Genomic DNA, 16678 nt, shown 5'->3' on the forward strand with positions numbered 1-16678 from the left:
TGGTCCCTGAAGCAGGGTCTGGTCTGATTTTTCCTGCTTTTGGACTGGGCTTACTTTTTTTTTTTTTTTGTATCTTGTCTTTTCCTACTTTGCCTTTTGTCAAATCTTCTGCAAGATTCTGATAGTCTCTTTGTGAAGTCTTCAATTTATACTTGTTTTTCTTTGAGTTTCTTATAATGAGAACTTAAGTGGGTTGTTTCAGAAAGATGGTTTCCTCCGGGCTCTACTGTATCACCATCATTCCACATTTCTTCTCTGTGTGGTTGTAGCAGATGCTTCCCTTGAGAAGCTTAAACCTGTCAGGGTGGGTTCAGGTTAAGGGAAAAATAAGCCCAGAGAGATAATAAGAAGATAGATAAAGAGGAACTGGAAGATTGCACTCCTATGTTATTACACATACATCATATGTAGGGAGGGCAGAGGAAAATGGAAAACAAAAGCCTATCATCCTGTTTTCTGCAATGTCTGATTAATTGATGACTGGTTCATAAAAATTTATTATTATTATTATCATCATCATCATCATTATCTTTGGAAGTTGTGGCAGACAGGCTTATACTTTTTTTAACCAATTTCTTCTTATAAATGTCTTAACCACAATTTATTTCTCAGATAAAATAATAAAGATACATTAGACTCTGAACTAAGTAAACAGGGTGTGAAACATTTTGCCATGCTGGCAGCTATCATTTGTTTCAATATGATTTTCATATTTTTATTTGAACTAAAAACCTACAAGGAGCCAGAGAGTTGACAGGTTCTAGTACTTTGGGTACAATAGGGCTTAAGGTGCAACACCAGCTGTGCGGGGAATTCCTACTCAGATGGCCTTTTGTTCATTTTGCTTTGGTAACAGGTAAAGCACAGGTCTAATTAAAACCATATTACTAAATCTTAGTGGTCATTTTCAGAGACAGATGAACTTATTGGGCCTGATCCTTTAGAGTCTAAAAAACTATTCTGAATTGTCAGAAATCTGACCTTTCTGAGCTTCTTTCTTTTTGCACTATTTCTGATAATTCACCTTCTTTGCAGAAGAGGTCAGGCATGAGATGTTGAAATGCTAATGAAGCTTGTAGTAGAAGTGGGGACAGGTACATTCACTTCCAGAAAGGCAAATCCTAGGAATGCTTAGTGTGCATTAATAAAGCATTTCAAGGAAATAGGGTATCAAATGAATATATTTTGTGTTAAAGACATTAAGGTATTTAAATGTGCTATTTTATTCCCCATTGCAGCCTGGGTACAGAAGGATCTAATGTCTCTTATTTAAATTCCAGCCTTCCTAGTCTGTTCTCCCATTCTTCTCACCCCAGTTCAAATGAAAACACACTGTAGCAAGTCAGTTCCAGTGAATAGAAAACTGTATATAATTCATAACAATAAACCCATTAAGTTTTCATGCCATGAGTGGTTCAACTTTTAAAACATTTTAGAGGAGCTCCAATTTGCCAAAGTATTTTAATTTTGGAATTTAGTACTATTTCTTGAATACAACCTTAATTGTTCTACTCTCTAAAAGAAGGTAAGTTTGTCTTTTATAAAATAGCATCAATTTTATATTCCCATCTTCTCCAAAAGAGAATATTGGATAAGACAATACTTTTGCAGTCAATTCTTGATTGTAAAATCATTAGCCTTCTGCTAACAAAGGCCATTTTTCAGAAATACACCCAAAATGTCAATATCTTTGGAAATATGTATTAGTATGTCCCTGTGCCATAGGATCATGGCTGTAATTAGATCTAGAAGGAAGAGACTATTTTGTACCTACTTAATGAAAGAAGTTTCCACATATCTTTTTGCCATACTACTGTTGGTTCTATTTTATGGACAATCCAAAGTTAGAACATCTTGCTTGGCTAGTTAAGGAGTAAAGAATATAAAAATAATGTTACAGTAATTTATGACCTTATAGCATCATGTATACATATAATAATAAACGTAAAATTTATATAGTACTTAATATAAGCCAAACACTTTGCTAAGTAACATGTAATTGTTATCTCACTTGTTTTCACATCCACCCTGGGAAGTAAATACTAGTATTACCCCCATTTTACATGTGAGGAAACTGGAACTGAGGCAAACAAAAGTTAAATGACGTAGTTATGTGGCTAATTAATATCTGAGACAGGGTTTAAAGTCTGATTTTCTTGACCCTAGGCCCAGCACTATGTCCATTTTGCTAGGTATGCTATGTCCCTTTAAAAAAAAAAAAACTTGGGTTACATAAATGTAAGGAATGCAATAACAGATTGGCAAATAGTAAATATTTGATAAATGTTTTTTACTGACTATTTATTGGCTGATAAAGAATAATTCTGAGAGTCTTGTTTCTGTTATTTTGTTACTGTGGCTCTTTGTAGCATGGCATTTACTAAGAAACCCCCAGTTTCCTGAAGCTGTTTCCATAATACTGTTCTTTTGAATAACAAGGCAGTATTGAACTAAAAACTAAAGGTCGGTGGCTAGCAACATAAGAATAGGCTGGTCCTCAGATGCCAGACATACAAAGTTCAGAAAAACTCAGCACCAGGTTATGGAATAATGAACGGATGCTTATTGAATTAGTTAATAAGGTAGGAGAAAGACTATGATTATTGTCAGTAGAAGGAAGACTATGATCATTGTCAGTAGAAGGAATTACCTGCACAGAACATGAGTTAAGTGATTATGTGTAAAGTTCAGGCTAGCTCCCTGGAGGCCTTAGGATCAGCTAGAGTCAAGATAAGTAAAAGTCCTTGGTTTTAGGGGGAGAAGTGAAGGAGACAAACTGCCACAAAGCTCACCACCAACTTCTCTCCTCTTCCTGCCGCAAAGTGAGTCTCACTTGTCTTCCCCCCCCCAATCCTTGCCTACAGTTCTCTTAACCCCAAACTTTGAGTGAGCACCAATGGTGAGAAGAGCCATTTTTCCAAATATATGCTAATAGAATCATTGTCGAATAGGTAATTAGCCTTAAGTGCTCGGTTGTCTGATTCAAGTGCACCTGTTCAAAGTTTGAGCCCTTTACAATTGCATATAAATATAAATATAGATGTGAATATAGATATAGATATATACACACCATTAAATGTTTTATTTTTTCTGTAAATATGTCAATACTTCAGAAATGTGTGGTTTCATTAGTATGCAAATTCCTTCCATCAAAACAGATTGCACTTCTTTTATGTCTTAATGGATGGCCTTCCAGAGTTGTTTTGAGTCAAAAATCAATCTGTTCAATAAGCATTTATTAAATGCTTACTGAAAATTCTCCATCCTTTTGCCAACTATATTACGTCTTTCAAAACCTAGTGAGGCAGTAAACACACAGAATCATTCATTGGGTTCTTGCTCTGCCATAGGCAGTTTTGTGATCTTGGCCAAGTTCCTTAAGTCTCTTGGTTAAATCCATTTTCTTTGTATTATGAAATAATAATTAAAATAATGGCTCTCTAGTGAGAGCCAGTGTGATACCCCATGAAAAGAACTTCTTGATTTGGAATCAGAAAGTTTTTAGATGACCAAGAGAACATTGTATATAGTAATATAAAGATTAAGAGATGATCAGCTGTGATGGACTTGGCTCTTTCAACAATGAGTGATTCAAGACAATTCCAATAGACTTGTGATGGAAAATGCCATTCATATCCAGAGAGAGAACTATAAAGACTGAATGTAGATTGAAGCATAGTTATTTTCACATTATTGTTGTTTGTTTGTTTGTTTTGTCCTTCCTTATGTCTTTTCCCCTTTTGATCTGATTTTTTGGTGCAACATAATGAATATGGGAATATGTTTTTTAAAATTGTACCTATTTATCTATAACCTATTGCTTGTTGCCTTGAGGAGAGAGGAGGAAGGGAGGGAGAAAAAATTGAAACACAAGGTTTTACAAAGATGAATATTGTTTGAAAACTTTCTTTGCATGTATTTGAAAACATAAAATACTATTAAAATAAAAAAGAAAGTGTTTAGATGGTTACTTCTGTTTATTTTCTCTGGACTTTGAAGTAGAAATCACTTGGTCCCTCTGAAGCTCGGTTTCAATATCTATGACATGAAAGAGTTGACAAAATGATTTCTGAGGTCTCTTTCAGCTTTATGATTTTATAATCCTAGTGTCACTGACCATATTCTAGTTCTAGTACATCATTATTATATAATACCATTGGTATTTTTGCCTTATTTCTTAAATATGTTCTTATTTATATTGACATTTTTCCTTTTGCATGTAAAATTTAATGTAGTAATTTTCTGCTTATGGGGGTGAAATTCACTTATTTGTTATTTCAGGGTCTCGTTGGCAAGCAAGTTATCTTAACATTTTAATTCTTTCATTCTTCCCATGTGATATCTACTACTTTAACCCATAAGATATTTTATGGTGTTAAAAATACATTAGTTCCTGTATCTATACCTTGTTTGCTTCTAAATTTCCTCTGAATTGCTCCTGAAGTACAGTCATCTGTAGTCTTCTTATACAAGACTTCTCAGTATTTACATTCCTCCAAATAATAAATATTCAAGGATCAACCCAGTTTTTGTGTTTATTCTATTTATTCTTCATTGTGAAAGAGTAGCTTAGAAGCTTAGAAGCAGTTTTCTAGTACTGATCTAGAGCTGCTAATTGTCTTTTCCACTTTTCTGAAAATCTGAAACTGATTCAGAGTAAGAACTAAATTGCCATGTTTTAGATCACAGAAATGCCTTTAAGTACGTTTGTGTAAGTATGGCCTAGTAGAAGTAATAGGTTTTAGATTCATGATATAGCTATATATTTGTTGATTTTAAATATGATTTTACAAGATTTTTATAGTTTCTAAAAAAGAAGCCAAAAGCCACTATCCATGAAAAAATAAAAATAATGAATTTGATGTAGCAATGATAGTTTCCAAAAGAAAGCTATGAGTTGCTTGAAATCTGTTTTTAAGTGAACAGGACAGCCCATTATAAAATTTTGTAGATGCCAATAGTTATTTTCTTTTATAAAACTGCCTGTGTGGTTTGGGATTTGAATAAGTGGATTTATTTTGAATTATTAAAATAGATACTTATTTTGATTATGTCACTTAAAAAGAGGTAGGATTGGCAAATGAAACTAGATGATATGATTTGTAGAATATTGGAAATAGAATTCTAGACAAGAAATTGCTTCTGTGGTATGAGTTCAGAAGTGAATCTGAAGTGTTTGAGTAGCTTCAAAGGATGGGTGGCTGAGGGTAAGATCATCTATTTGAACCTCATATCTGAATATGAACTCCATCTTCAGAGAATAGGACAGGAGCTATATCGTCCCCATCTTAAAGAAAACTAGTATACTCAAAGCTATGTACCATAGCCAGGAATGCACCTGGATTTTTTGAGTATGCATTCTGTTTCTACTATACTAAGACTGCCTCTGAAATTCTAAGACTGTTCCATTACAGTTAACTAAATATTAGCCTTGAAAAGAATGGCCTTCTGTTTTTGTTTTGTTTTGAATAATAATATTTCACTCTTAGCCTAGAGCTATGTGACACAGTGGATAGAATGTTAGACCTGGAATCAGAAAGATCTGAATTTAAATTTGGCTTTAGATACTTGGTAACTGTAAAACCCTAGGCAAGTTATATAATCCCAATGTGTCTGTTTTCTTATCTCTAATAATAGTACTTATCTCCCTGGATAATTGTAAGGATCAAATGATATGATTTTTTGAGGCAGTTTGCAAGCTTTAAAATACCATATGCATGCTAGTTATTATCATTCTTTTTGTTATTCATAATAGTAATCAAATTCTCTATCAGGTTATTTCTGACCTCCACAAAAATAGTCTGGAGTTTAATTGACTCTGCTTTCCAGTCAGCAACATTCAGGATCTTTTAACAAGTGGATTTTTGAGTATTTAGATTATTACAAAGAAAATCCTAAGAGAACTTGATTTTTATTTTTGGAGCTTTGAATTGGGCTTCATCCATGTAATTTAGAGTCTTTATTAATTTAATAATTAATTTAATAATTCTTTATTAAACATCACCTTCAAGTAGGGGTGAGAAGTGAGGAGGGAATAAGTATTTGTCATGTCTATTATGTGTCTCGCACTATACAAATACTCTCATTTAATTTTCACAAACATACTGTGAAGTAGCTACTGTTATTATCCCCATTTTACAGTTGTGGAATACTTGCTCAGAGTTGAATAGTTAGTGTCTGAGGCAAATCTGAATTCAAGTCTTCCTGACACTAAGTCCCATCTGACTTCCTCAATGGGGCAAATAGTACTTGAACTACCTACCTACACACATAATGAAACTAAAAGCATGCCTTGCTTTGAGAATATGTCATCAGAAAAAAGTTGGTTGAACTTAAGTTGCTTTAAATACAATGATTCAATTTATAAAAATCAGTATAACATTTGATAACAGAAAGGCATCTGTAATATAGATACACCAATATTATGAATTATTATAATTGTTTTTAAAATAGAGTGAAAACTTGCTATGTCATTTCATAACTCACAAAGAAAATGTACAGGATATTTACTTGAAGAAATAACATATTTGAGCACTCTTCATTTTGCATCTTTATTCATTATCAACCAAAATAATTGAGGCAAAAAATGTCTAGTTTGTACCCTCAAGTTTATCATAATAGATTGAATACCAGTATCTAGATATTGTCTGATGGGAATATGTATTAAATATGTCACTTGAATACAGCTCACAAATTTAAGATTTAAAAAAAAAGAGTTGATAATTTGACTTCTTCAATACTTAAATATAGATGGTTGAAGAGCAGTGATATCTATCCTATTCTTTAGAAATTAGCTGCTTGAAGTCTGTTTTCAACCTCCAGCATACATATTAATTATGTTGTTTCAGTGCATTATAGCTGAGGGTATAAAAAATCCTTGATGTGAATTTCATGCTTAAAAACACTGGGAATCATTTTTATAGCCCAGTTAGATTCTTTCCCCTTTACTTTTGGCCTTTGGGAACAAACATCTGTTGTCCCTTCCCATAGCTTGGGTCAATAGATAGATCTTCCAAGAGTAACTTTTTACAGAGTAACTCACTTCTCAGATAAATATGGTAAGAGAATTAAGTACTAGAAATCAGGCAGTTTTCTTAAATTATTGCTTTAATTTAGTGCCCAAAGGTTAGAACAGGTCTAATAGAATCCTATTATCTGGGGATCTGAGCTTTTTTTTTTTTTTTTTTCTGTTGATACAGGTCTTTGATTTGTTTCAAGTAACAGTCAGTGGCAGAATAGGCCTAGGGCTACTTGGGCTCTTAACTCTAGATTTCTGGAAGTAGGAGAAGATTCCTTTTCCTATTTTGCTATGGAGCTAAAGATTCCCATTTTAGTGTAGATTTCAAGATGTCTGTACTGGGATATGCAAAGTGGAAGCAGAGCCACCCCAGTCCTGGTAAATAGCTACTCATCTCCTGGGAAGCCCCCTACCCACTCTGCCCTTTTTAAATTTGGCAAAAGAATATTTCCAGAACCTATTGTAACCCCTCCCCAGTTATGCTATCCCAAGAGCTCTAACAAAAGTAAGCCCTTAAAAGTCGTCCCTTATACCTTTCCAGTGGTTACTTAGACTTCTTTGCTTAGCTCCTAGCCATAGTCAGGTAGACAGTGAAGTTCACTTTACTAAGTTCTAATTTGTTTAAAATCAATTTTCAGTCCATTCTTTGAAATTCAAAATTTGTCAATTATTATTTATTAGAGTTAGTAATGAAGAAATTGTAGCAGATCAGCATCTAAAGTCCCTTTCATGTCTCAAAGTTCTAAGATTCTGTATCTTTTAATTTTGCTAGGTGATTAATTTGCTGGGAACAGTGCTTTTGTGAGTGGAGAATGGTGCCTGCAAAGATGTTGTATAACTTCTCCAAAAATTTATTGGACATTTTAGTAAAGGTTAATTTTTTTTTTGCTTGTGTTTTTGCTGGATCTGCCTGAAGAGTCTGCCTGAATACACACACACACACACACACACACACACACACACACACACTCTCTCTCTCTCTCTCTCTCTCTCTCTCTTAATATGCATACAGGTATATACATGTTTTAAGTAAACAAGACTCCAACATGTTTGTGGAGCTCAAAGGGTAATAAGATGCCATTTACTTGCCAGCACTGCCAGGATACTCTCTGAGTATTTCAGAAAGGCACCCACTTGGGTTTCCTTCTTTTGAAGAATGATGCAGGTATTTGATCTATCTGTTTCCACCTCGCATATCCGAGTACAGACACATGCACTGTTGAAAACTAGTTGGAGGCAAAGATGCCAGTAACTTGACCAAAATGTGGTATCAGCCTCTTGGGTTATATGGAAATGTTTTGCACTCCAGTAAACCAAGTAGAAAATATTCTCCCTTCCCCCTCCCCCCATCCTTTAAGGCTGCATTTCTTCAGAAGTAGGTCTTATACTCTCTCATCTTTCCTCCTTAAATCTATTCTGGCTCCTTTAAAACTTAATCTCCTTTTAAAAACAAGGTGAAGAGGCTTGCCCCCTTCCCTTTTGCCTTTCCCTTTTCTCAGGGCCTCTCTCACTTCCCCTTCCTCTGCCAGCTCTGTCTTCCTTCTGTAATGGAGAGCAGATTGCTGCATACACTTCTTTCCCTTGCATTGGAATGTGTGTATGACTCGCAACTTTCAAAAGTGCTGTCAGGGCTGGTCTTCTGATCGATTGGAAAGACATTCTCTTAAGATCTTTGCAACAGGAGTATTCTAACTACCTTCATAACCTAGGACAGACACCTGGAAAGTGGGATCACAAGTCAGGCTCATATTGGGCACTTCCTCTGGGAAGTCAGAGAACACTTGAAAGCCACAAGCTCCCTGTATTTTTTTAAAAGCCTCTTTTGGCATAGGCCCTAAAGCTTAAGTATCAAATCAGGAAACTTTCCAATGGCTGCCCTGTTCTGCAAGCTAAATGTAGATTACAGCTGTCTCCCTTGGAAAGATGCATGCGGTCATGGCCAAGGTCTGATGGAGTTTTCTTTCTGTCCCCCTTTCCAGGGTGTCTCCCTTGCAGAAGTCTGAAGTTGTTGACATGGTGAAGAAGCATGTGAAAGCCATCACCCTGGCCATAGGGGACGGCGCCAACGATGTGGGGATGATCCAGACTGCTCACGTTGGTGTGGGGATCAGTGGGAATGAGGGCATGCAGGCCACAAACTCGTCCGATTACGCCATCGCACAGGTCAGAAGCGTGAAGGAGCAGCTGCCGGGGCCTGCTGACAGAGACGTCAGCTGGGCAGACATCCTGGGTTCTGTCCTATAGAATTTCTGCTGCCTTTGTAAGGCTGGCCATCTAAAAATGATACCACCAGCCTATCTGGGTTTCCCTTTGGTTTTGATCTTAACATAGTTCGAGGCATCCTTTGCTACAGCTTAAGTTTCTCTGGGCCAGCTGTGGGACTTGCCACATTGTTCTGTCATTGGAGAGAGGCGCCATTCATGACAGCTACGTCTGCAGTCCTGCTAATAATAATCCTCATCCCACCCATGTTTGCAGCTTACTTTAGTGTCTCTTGGTAAAGAATTTTGTGTCCCCACATTCTCCCAGTTAACTGTTCTTGGTTTGTTTGTTCCATACCTCCCCAGGCCTCCACATTCTGTTCTAACGGTTTCTCCTTAGTCACTCCAGTTTAATATGCTCATCTCATTGTTTTCAGTACAAGTAGCCGAGGGTAGCTTTTGGTTTAGCTGTTGCCTTCATGAATTATTTTCCCTGGGAACATCTATTTCATTTGAATTTTAATGACTGTGTTCAGTGGCAGCATTTATAACCATACACACAAACCTAGTCTATCCTATGTATTCCTCTCTAAACCAAAAGCTCCATTTTGAAGACATCCAAAATGTTTAATATGGTCACTGTCAATTGGACTAGAAAGAAATGCTTCTTACTTGGTGGTATCCAAGAGACAAAAAGAATAAATCATTACTCCTAATGGCTTAACCATGTTTTAACTCATCCATCATCAACAAATATTTTGTTAAATACCTATAAGGTGCTAGACTGGAATATTAGACAGCCATTCTTTCTTTCAAAGAACTTATAGGGAGATAAACAACATGCATATATATATAATCAGAAAACATATATATTTGGAAAATATCCCCAAAGTACCTGGGGGGGTGGCCCTCACACCTGGGGGGCTATCAGGAAAGGCCTTAAGCAGAAGGCTGCTTTGGAGATAAGTCCAAAATTTATCTAAACATTTTTAAGAGGCAGAGAAAAGAACAGGATATATGCTCTACAGACATGGGAATATTCTGAGATAAAGGGGTGAAAACAGAAAACAGGGGCTCATGCAGAAGGGACATTAGGAAGGCCATGTTGGCTTGACCATAAATTGAGTGAGAATAAGTAAGATGTAATTAAGTTGGAAAAGTAGTTTGGAGTTTGTCTTATCCTTGCAGTATGTAATGTAATATATTGCTATCAAGAAATATCTTTTCTTCTCTTGTTAGTTGCTTAGGCAGCTAGGTGGCCCCACAGTGCAGAGAGAGCCAGGCTTGAACTCCAGAAGAGCTGACTTCTTTATTGGCTGAGGACCCTATTCAATTACTTAGCTTCTGTTTGCCTCAATTTCCCCAACTATAAAACAGAAATAATCATACCTGCTTCCCAAAGTGGCTGTGCAAATCAAATGAGATAATAATTGTAAAGAGCAGTTCCTGACACATAATAAGCTCTAGGGAAACATTAGAGATGATAACGGTGATGAGGATTAGAGTACCCTCACTATATAATGATGAAGGTCTTTCAAAAGACCTAATATTTGTAATCAGTATCAGTGTCTCCCCTTTCATTTTTAAAGGGGCACACATGATGCAACAAGGAGTCAGAAGCAGTCCTATAGCGCCTCTACTTTAGATATTTGTCTGCCTCAAGATCCTGAGGTTAATTAGGTGATGTCTAAAGGTCCCACATAATTTTGTGGTTTTTGTTTTTTTGTTTTTTACTGTGCCTAAGGAAATCCTTGTGAGTAGGAAATCCAGAGAGTAGGAAGTATCCTGGAAAATAAGTTATGTGCATGAACAGTGGCATTCATATTACAAATACTCTCTTACATGTGACCTTTCTTAAGATAACAACAACAATTAAAAAAAACAACCCTTTGAGGGTCTTCCTTTCCTAAAATATAACAGAGACTAAATGTTATGGACCCTGGAGTTATAAAATATTTGACTTATAGAATTGTAGGACTGAAGGAGAATCTCATGAGATTTTCTGGGCATTCTAGGTAATTATCTTCCCAACTTAATATATGGGAATGTAGATTTTTCTTTCAGAAAACAAAATGCTAATGAGAAAAGAACTGGACTTTTGAGCATTTCTTGCTTCAGATTAAAACACTGAATGGAAAGCAGAGGGGTATTTTCAAACAGGGCCTTTTGATTTTCTTGCTCTAGTTGCAGCCGGCTGCTTCTAATTGGAAAGGCTTGTGGAAAAGACAAGTGGCCTCTTCTGCAGACTCTCCCTTTCTCAATCTCTGCCTAGTCAACTCTAGCCTTAAATGTAGGCTTATTCTTTCTGTCTTCCTCCTCCTCCTCTGTCTTCCAGGTCTTGGGTCTTCCCTTACTCTTTCACCTTGCCTGATAGAGTAGAAAAATAAACCCTGAACCAGGAGTAACTACTTTATTTTAAATTGTGGATCTGTGACTTCTCTCTGTTACCTTGGCCAAGCCATCTAATTTCTTGGGGCCTCAGTGTCCTCAGTAGTCCAGTGAGGTAGTCCAATGAGGACTAGACAACCTAAGATCCCTTTTATGATCTTATTAAATTCTACTATCTTCTTTTGAAGATCAATTTTCTTGGTCATCTTTTAAAATGTAAAAGATACAAGCAAAAGATAATACTTTTAGCCTTATTGGTCATTAATAACTTAATGTGAATACATTTTTAATGTTTTTCCTAAGAACAACTGTAGGTAATAGGAATTTAAGAAGAACATGCATTGCTTCAGTACACTAAAAGAAGGGATGGAAAGACCTGGAAGACCTTTGTCTACTTTACAATTTTGCCAAGGACTGACTTTGTCTTTATCCCCCAATATAACTGTGCTTTTTCATAGACAGATATACAACATTCTAACCTTTCTGAATCTACATTCCTGACCACTGCCACCCCTTGAGTGACAGCACCTTTTTCTTTTCCCACCTCCCTTTCAGCAACCTGCAACTTTTCTTACTATCTTTATTAGGGTAGGATTATATCTCCAGCCTATGCCTTCATGCTTTCCTCTAGAGAGAGACAACACTGCCTAGAGAGAGTCATCCATCCCCTACTCTTTTTTAAATCATGCAAAACATGTTTTGATATTAACTGTATTGCAAAAGCAGAAAGGAAAACAATAAAACAATAAAAATAATGTTTTTTTTTTAAATATGTTTCAATCTACATTCAGAGTTTATCACTTCTTTCTTTGGAAGTGGATAACAGTTTTCATATGGGTTCTTTGGAATTGTCTTGAATCATTGTCTTAATTAGAGTAGCTAAGTCTTTCATGGTTTATCCTTATTACAATATTGCTGTTGCTATATATGATGTTCTCCTGGTTTTGCTTACTTCTCTTTTCATGAGTTCATATAAGTCTTCCTAGGTTGTTATGCATGTGTCCTTCTCATCATTTTACAGCATAATAGTATTTCATAACAATCATGTACCATGATTTGTTCAGCCAGTTCCCCAGTTGATGGTCACCCCTTAATTTTCAATTCTTGCCCTGAGAAAAAAATTGCTATAAATATTTTTGTGCAAATAAGAACTTTCTTCTTTTCTTTGATCTTTTTGACTCCCTACTTTCTTAATATTTTTAAAGCACCCCAAGAAAAGTAGAATTTTGATTTAGGATTTTTTTCCTGAAATCATTCCAAAGCTAAAAATTGTGACATTAGAGATGACTCAAGCAGATGATGTTTAATGTCGGGGGTCTAGGTCAAACGCAAACTTCCTTTATATTTGTTTTAGTTAGTGATTTTATGATTCCCTATTCTCCTTTGGAATCCTTAATGAGCCTTTATGAAGAGTTTTATTTTTCCATATGTGCTTATTCATGGTCTTTTTGCATCAAGACTTTCATTTTGGAGTATGATACTAGGTTACTGTACATAAGATACTAAGGTATTATGAAACAGATATTTGGCAATAGCACATGAGAATATGGTCTCACACTAGACAGAAGCACCTCTTCCTGCATGTTATCCTTGAGGAACTTAGACTATATGCTTCCTCCTCTTATTTGTATTGTTTTGAATTCATAATTTTTAATTAATAAAATCAATTGCACTTTAGCAGTAAGCTGAAACTAATAAAAAGTTCACAATATTCAATGAATTTTTTTTAATATTCATAGACTTTCAAATAGTCTTGACTGTCACTTCTAAGTACACAATAGGAATTTGAATTGTACTGTACTTTTGTACTGGCAACAGCAATTGGTTGAGACAGAGTCCTCTTGACCCTCAGACCAGAAATAGGAGATTAAGATTTTAGTTCAAGGAAACTCTAAGGGGAACTGGAGGACCTTAAGTAATGTATATTTAATATTTTAAAACTGTGATAGGGAGAATGAACTTAGTTTTAATGTATTCATGATAAGAGCCTAAGAATGTTAGAGTGATATTTCTGCCCTCGTACCAATGCTCACCCTTAAGGTTTTTCAATGCAATAGAAAAAAACAAACAAAACAAAACAGTTTTAGAAATAATTTGTGTATGTGGGAGCAGTCAAGGAAAGTCAAAAAAGACACTTGTGCCAAGGTGAGAATTTATTCTTTTGCCCACAGGTTTTTATCAAAGTGCTAGTCCCTCTGATAATGATAACTGAATTGTTGTTGTCTTCCTGTCACCTTATTGTAAATTAGCTAATCCATATCACTTTCCTAATTGGCTAGACCTCTGCTTCATGTTAGGTCTCAGAAAGTGGATATCAGGGAATAATCATTTATTTATTTATTTTTAATTTATTCATCCATCCATTTGTTTGTTTATTGACATTTGTCCTTTTGGGTATGTTTTTCCTGAAGCCTTAGTCCTAGGAGAGGGAGGAATCTCTATTTCTCTGGGTAGGAAAACTAAGGCGGAGTTGTTTTCATTTGTCCCTGGTTGTGCAGAAAGTTAGTAGTTTAACTGGAACTTTCCATTCCCTCCAAAATCCTCTTCTCATTAAAGGCTGAGGATTTAAACCCTCTTCCAAAAGATGAAGGTCCCCAAACCCTGTCACTTAAACTATGCAAATGATAGGCCAAATAGCCTGTAGCAACTTTAAGGCAAAGATGTTAAATGCTTAAGTGCTCTCATAAAATGGAGATTAAGCAGTGTTTTTAGATTAACTGGACAAATTATTGTCCCCAGGGTTGGACACTGTATCTCCCTCCCCCATCCCAATCTTTTAGGTTCTGTCCCAATACCTTGATCTTTAAGCCTTCTACATAAAAGGAAAACTTCAGACCTAGCAGTGAGAGGGCCTGAGGTCTTTCAAAATGCCATTGAATGATTTATATTAAGAAGTGGTGAGGTCTTAGCTTCTTGAATTAACTGTTACTTCTCTCCCTCAGTTTGCCTACTTGGAGAAGCTTCTGTTGGTGCACGGAGCCTGGAGTTATAATCGAGTGACCAAATGCATCTTATATTGCTTCTACAAGAACGTGGTGCTTTATATTATTGAGGTAAGGATGGAAACATAATTGTCCATCAGAGAGATGAGCCTTTGGTAGAGATTTAAGTAGCTGGAGAGTGGTTTAAAGCATGGGGAAATGGGGATATTTCTTGATTTTAATTAATGTCAGTAAAAATAATTTGTTGATATGAAAATACTTGTAAAAAAAAGATGTCATTCTAATATGTTGAAATAATGTGAGGCATGAATAACTTGTGGAGTCATGATGTACCTCTGTGCCAAATACAGATGCCTGTGGGAATCAACAAACTGCACATCACTATCATTTTTGGAGAAATGGAGAAATAGCCAACACTGCTATTAGGGACCATTCTAAGCATTCCAGTAATAGATTGGGGGAACAGAACTTTTTCCCTACTACTTTTGTTATCCTCACTTCATCACCTGCATAGAGAGGAGGAAAAAAGAATTCATCCCCCTCTATTTCCAAAACAATATTTAGGGACATCTCATTAATGTATCCATGCCTTCTGGCTCCCTAAGTGGCAAAGTCTCCCACCTACATGGGCCACTCCTCATGGCCACAACAAAGCTGTGTCAGTCTGGTGTCTGTACCTGTTTTTGACATTGGGCTTGCCATTTTTCTGTGCTCTCACTGTTCCTGGTAATTTTACTTAAAAATATCAAGTTTGCTTAAATATATCAATGAGTTCTGGCTTTGTTGGCAAACTGATTCCAGAATGCTGATAGGCTGGGAAGCTCATTGAAAATCAAAGGCTATAAAAGAATCAGGCCTGGGGTCCATTGATGGGTCAATTTCTGTGCCAAAGTAAATCTTGCCTCTTAGCTACTAAATACTATTGAAGGTAAACTGTACCATTGCTGAAATCATTGACAATTTCTAATAACTAATAACTCCCTGAAGCCATTGCAAAACTAAGCAAAGTGGCAATTCTCACAATCACACAAAGTCAAATTGAAGTTCCTGCTCCTGGGAAGGTCACTTTTTTGTGAGTACCAATGCCATATGCAAAGAAATGAAGCTTTGTGGCAGTAGTAGCATATGTGTATTCTTGTCCAGAAAGACTTATTTAGAAAAAGGGAACTCTTTCCAACTTAGAACGAATGATTCTGAGAAAACTAACAGAAAACAATCCAAGAGTCCCTTCTCTTGGAAAAAAGAATAAAGAGGAAAACAGGCAATTCATTTTAGGGAGGTGGTAGCAGTGGGCATAAGGTTGATCTTGAATATTATAGCTTTTAATAGGGCTTATATCCCAAAAAGATCTTAAAGAAGGGAAAGGGACCTGTATGTGCAAGAATGTTTGTGACAGTACTCTTTGTAGTGTCCAGAAACTGGAAACTACGTGGATGCCCCTCAATTGGAGAATGGCTGAATAAATTGTGGTATATGAATATTATGGAATATTATTGTTCTGTAAGAAATGACCAACAGGATGATTTCAGAAAGGCCTAGAGGAGAGACTTACATAAACTGATGGTAAATGAAATGAGCAGGACCAGGAGATCATTGTATACTTCAACAACAATACTATATGAAGATCAATTCTGATGGACCTGACCCTCTTCAATAATGAGATGAACCAAATCAGTTCCAATAGAGCAGTAATGAACTGAACCAGCTACACACAGCGAAAGAACTCTGGGAGATGACTATGAACCATTACATAGAATTCCCAATCCCTCTAATTTTTGTCCGCCTGCATTTTGGATTTCCTTCATTGGCTAATTGTACACTATTTCAAAGTCCGATTCTTTTTGTACAGCAAAGTCATGTATACATATATTGTATTTAATTTATACTTTAACATATTGAAAACATGTATTGGTCAACCTGCCATGGGGGGTGGGGGGAGGAGGGGAAAAATTAGAACAAAAGGTTTGGCAATTGTCAATGTTGTAAAATTACCCATGCATATATCTGGTAAATAAAAACTATTAAAAATTTTTAAAAAAATAATAATGATGATAATAAAAATAATAGCTAACATTTCTATAGCTCTTGCTATATTCCAGGCACTATACAAAGTGCTTTATAATTATTAT

The 16678-nt window shown here is 35.9% G+C and overlaps 1 protein-coding gene across 13 annotated transcripts in view; it reads left to right on the forward strand.

Annotated features, from left to right (window-relative positions):
- Positions 1-16678, forward strand: part of ATP8A2 (ATPase phospholipid transporting 8A2) — a 667830-nt gene that overhangs the window by 414070 nt on the left and 237082 nt on the right. For all 13 annotated transcript variants that reach the window (XM_074303628.1, XM_074303629.1, XM_074303631.1 and 10 more), the window contains 2 exons: positions 8998-9181; positions 14550-14660. In XM_074303628.1, coding sequence (XP_074159729.1) covers positions 8998-9181; positions 14550-14660 — 295 coding nt within the window. The remainder of the gene's footprint in view (positions 1-8997; positions 9182-14549; positions 14661-16678) is intronic.

The sequence above is a fragment of the Sminthopsis crassicaudata genome, chromosome 3 (assembly GCF_048593235.1).
Source record: "Sminthopsis crassicaudata isolate SCR6 chromosome 3, ASM4859323v1, whole genome shotgun sequence".
In the NCBI taxonomy this organism is placed as follows: domain Eukaryota; kingdom Metazoa; phylum Chordata; class Mammalia; order Dasyuromorphia; family Dasyuridae; genus Sminthopsis; species Sminthopsis crassicaudata.